The following is a 4,135-nucleotide window of genomic DNA, read 5'->3' as shown; positions in this document are numbered from 1 at the left end:
AATGAGCGAAAATGGTGGAAGGTTTCACTCCAGCAGGGGCCGCCGTTCCGGACCCAACAGAGGCAGGGGTAATTCTTTTCAGTCTAATGAGGCTGGGACAAGCTTTGCTTTTGTACTGGTTGAAACTGAGGGTTAGCTTTGGGTAAGCTACTTTTCTGTTGTCTTGTCGTCAGTGGTCCTCTCATAGGAGTTTATGGAAAAGAGATGTGAATTCATAGGAGTAGATTTCTTTGCATGGCATTAGTCAACGTAGGGATGGTGCTTGGTACAGTTGTTCTACTCTATCTAATAGTAAATAAAGAGGAAATGTCTATGCTTAGGATCTAGGGTAGGAAAGCTTTTCTCTTATGGAATGAAGGCAAGAGAAATTCAAGTATAAGCAACGTCGAAGCTCTTGTGAGTGAGAAATAGGTAGGAGTTAGGAAGTCTGGAAGTTTATTTCGTTGCGTATAGTGCAGGTCATGGAAATAGAGAATAATTATCATTCCGATTGAAGACCCTTTTCATTTTCTTTGCACAATGTTGGCCTGTGTACCGGTCTGTCCTCACTAATCTACTTTTTGTTATTTCTCTATATAGACGTTGGGTCGGAATTTCGCTCTCTGTAAACCTCATGGCCGCCGCACCCTGCACGCTCAACATGGCCGCCGTCCTCCTACTGCTGCTTCTCTTCTCCGTTCACTGGCCGGGCCGCAGCCACGCTTTCAACTACCTCTGCAACAACGGCAGCTCCTACGCCCTTAACTCCACCTACCGCTCCAACGTCGTCGCGCTCCTCGGGTCCCTGTCCGCCAACGCGTCCAGCTCCACCGTAGGCTTCGCTACCGCCACGCTCGGCCACGCCCCAGACCAGACGTGGGGCCTCGCGCTCTGCCGCGGCGACGTCAACGGCAGCGGGTGCGCGTCCTGCCTCGCGCTCGCGCCGGACATGGCCTTCGGCAACTGCAGGGGCGTCAGGGACGTGTCCATCTACTACGACCGCTGCCTCCTCCGGTACTCGGACACGGACTTCCTGGCCAGCCCGGGCGACGCCGCGGAGCTGGTGCGGTACGGCACCAACCTGCAGGTGAAGGTCACCGCCGACCCCGGTCGGTTCGTTGGGCTCGCGGCCGACCTCGTGGCCGCGCTGTCCGCCTGGGCGGCGCGGAACTCGACGAAGAGATACGCCGCCGGGGTGGTGACCTCCGCCAAAGGGTTCACGACCACGGACAGCAACTTGGTGCACAACATCTACGGGCTGGTGCAGTGCACGCCCAACCTGGCTCCCGAGGCGTGCCTGGCATGCCTCGGCAGGCTCAAGGACGAGATGCCGGCCGTGTTCAACGGCTCAACCGGCCTCCAGTTCAACGCGGTGTGGTGCAACCTGAGATTCGAGGTGTACCTCTTCTATGACAGCAGCCCGGTAGTGAAGCTTGTTGCACCTACGTTGACGCCGGCACCGCCGGGTGCAGCAGTCCACGACGATGGTAGGCTCTTTGCATAATTTCAGATAGAAAAACAGAAACCCAAATCATCGTAGTAATTGTAGCAAGTATCTATGAATCGTCCACAAATATAATTTATGAAATTATCGTTAACAGTTGCAACTACTGTAGTCCTCGAGCTTTAGGCCTTCTTTGGGAGATAGCTCCACTCCTAGGATTCTCTCGCTCTGCTCCTTGATTCTCTAATAGAGTGATTCTACTTGATTACGGTGGAGGAGCTAAGGCAGGGAGCAGGTAGAATTGATTCTAGAGTGATTCAGTAGAGAGTAGTATTTTTTAAGCTTCCACCTCCTAGTGTAAATGGAAAAGTGATTCTTACCTGCTCCCTGCCTAAGTCACTCTGCCAAACATCTCCTTAATCGCTCTAATTATCTGCATTGTATGTATTGTATCTGCAGCAAAGAGGACAAGGGGAACAGGATATGCAGCAACAGTAGTGGCCATTGTTCTCGGGATCCTAGTTGTCCTCCTCCTGTCCACGTTCATGATCTACGTCTGGAGAAAAGCACAAGTAAAACGATGTGAGTTGTGCGCCCTGTTCCTGATCAAGTTCTGCATATATCTTTGATATTTCAGAAAACATAAATACTAAGAATAAAAAGAAAAGGATGGTAGAAATGAGTCTCAAAGCAAAAGGAACATGGCGAAAATTCATAACTTTAATGGTGAATGATGAGAATAAGCACGTGTATGCAGATGCGGAGGAAGCTGACGATTCCGGGTCGCTCCTCTTTGACCTGGAAACACTGAGAAGGGCAACTGCAAATTTTGCCGAAGAGAATAAGCTTGGACATGGAGGCTTTGGCGCGGTATACAAGGTACCATTGCTAGAGAGTAGTGTAGAGACACATCTCTCTGGGGACATTCAGAAATATGCAGTACATCATAAACACGGTGCCTAAAATTTCAGGGTCTCTTGCCTGATGGACGACAAATCGCCGTGAAGAGGCTGGACAAGGCTTCAGGGCAAGGCCTGAAAGAGCTGAGGAACGAGCTGCTGCTGGTCGCCAAGCTTCGGCACAACAATCTTGCAAAGCTTCTCGGCGTTTGCTTGATGGGACAGGAGAAGCTGCTTGTCTACGAGTACATGCTTAATCGAAGCCTGGACACCTTCCTTTTTGGTACAGAACACTGCCACTGTCCTTCCTGTGCTCGACCTCAGACATGCCAATTAAGAATCTTTGAGTCCTCAAGATGCGAGTATATCACTAATGTCTGGCCTTCTTGCAGTCCCTGAGAAGCGTCCATTGTTAGACTGGGAGACAAGGTACCGCATACTCTATGGAACAGCACGAGGCCAGCTATACCTCCACGAGGATTCACAGATCAGAATCGTCCACCGCGACCTGAAGGCGAGCAACATCCTGCTGGACGCCGACATGAACCCGAAGATCTCCGATTTCGGGCTGGCAAGGCTCTTCAGCGCCGACAAGACTACCACCATCACGAGCCAAGTTGTCGGAACGCTGTAAGTAATTGAACGATCGGTCCACATGCCCACATTGCTATGTGCCGTGTTCTTCCTAGCTTCTTCGTCGAGCAGTAGTTCCGCGATCTGAAAACTTAGCTGTTTTCATGCTTGGCAGAGGATACGTGGCGCCAGAGTATGCAGTTCTTGGGCAACTGTCGGTGAAGCTTGACGTTTACAGCCTCGGCGTCCTCATCCTGGAGATCGTCACTGGACGGAAGAACACCGACATGTTCGAATCAGCATCAGGAGAATCCATCATTCTGCTGAGCTACGTGAGTTGTAGTCCTAGTCCTACCTATTGTTCTTTTAATTTTCACACACCGCTGGGTCACTGGGTCAGAAACACCGTATACTTGTACTTTTTTTTAGAATTATACAGTACAAACGCAGATGCCGACCACGCACACTCGTAAATGATATTGTCTTGTGTTACTAGGTGTGGGATCACTGGGTCAGAGGCACCGCGCTGGAGGCCGTGGACCCGTTCTTGGATTGCCAGTCCCCGGAGACGGAGAGCGAGGTGATGAAATGCATCCATCTGGGGCTGCTCTGCGTGCAGGAGAACCCGGCGGACCGCCCGACCATGCTCGACGTCCTCGTCATGCTGCACGGCCAATGGTCAGGCGGCTTTGCGGCACCGTCGAAGCCGGCCTTCCACTTTGCGTACGGGGAGACGATGAGCTCTGATGAGCGGCGTAACGTGTCTTTGAACGGGATGTCCGTGTCGGAGTTCCAGCCAAGATAGATGGACAGAATCACGGAAGACACGATAGGAATATAGGGATGCAAGCAGGTGTGCCAGCGGAACTTGCACGTCCTGCGGTAGCCTGCATTGTAGAGTGAATGGACCCAGGATCCATACAATTTAATTCCTAGCGCATACTCTGCTTGCCGCAGTGTCCTGTTGGACTTTGCAGAAACATATACTGTACAGTATAATATAGAGTACCACCAGACTACATTGATTTACCACCAGACTATGCTGACCCTACAGACTACGCGTACCGGAGACGGAGAATTCCTACACTACGTGTCGCTGTCTGATGATTTATGCAAATGCGAAACAGATGAGCACTAGTAGTAGAATATGAACTGGGATCTCGATTAGTAGCATCAGGAAGTCACACCAAACAAAGGAAGGTCATCATCCTCCAGAAGCACAAGTAGAATAATATGAACT

At 51.0% G+C, this 4,135-nt stretch overlaps 1 protein-coding gene across 1 annotated transcript; it reads left to right on the top strand.

Moving 5' to 3' along the window:
• The first annotated feature begins 583 nt into the window (after positions 1 to 583).
• Positions 584 to 3,898, top strand: LOC136473318 (cysteine-rich receptor-like protein kinase 6). The gene is made up of 7 exons (XM_066470986.1): positions 584 to 1,466; positions 1,883 to 2,005; positions 2,181 to 2,302; positions 2,395 to 2,605; positions 2,715 to 2,952; positions 3,071 to 3,227; positions 3,392 to 3,898. The coding sequence occupies exons 1-7, from the start codon at positions 614 to 616 to the stop codon at positions 3,698 to 3,700; spliced, it is 2,013 nt and encodes a 670-aa protein (XP_066327083.1). The 5' UTR covers positions 584 to 613; the 3' UTR covers positions 3,701 to 3,898.
• The last annotated feature ends 237 nt before the right edge of the window (positions 3,899 to 4,135 follow it).

Source organism: Miscanthus floridulus, chromosome 1, assembly GCF_019320115.1.
Source record: "Miscanthus floridulus cultivar M001 chromosome 1, ASM1932011v1, whole genome shotgun sequence".
In the NCBI taxonomy this organism is placed as follows: Eukaryota; Viridiplantae; Streptophyta; class Magnoliopsida; order Poales; family Poaceae; genus Miscanthus; species Miscanthus floridulus.
This window is presented reverse-complemented; position numbering and strand designations above follow the sequence as displayed.

Excerpts from the sequence above, each read along its gene's own strand:
- LOC136473318 (XM_066470986.1), top strand. The coding sequence starts at position 614 with ATGGCCGCCGCACCCTGCACGCTCAACATGGCCGCCGTCCTCCTACTG. Across the intron at positions 2,303-2,394 it reads GCTTTGGCGCGGTATACAAG|GGTCTCTTGCCTGATGGACG; the intron begins GTACCATTGCTA and ends CTAAAATTTCAG. Across the intron at positions 3,228-3,391 it reads CCATCATTCTGCTGAGCTAC|GTGTGGGATCACTGGGTCAG; the intron begins GTGAGTTGTAGT and ends TTGTGTTACTAG.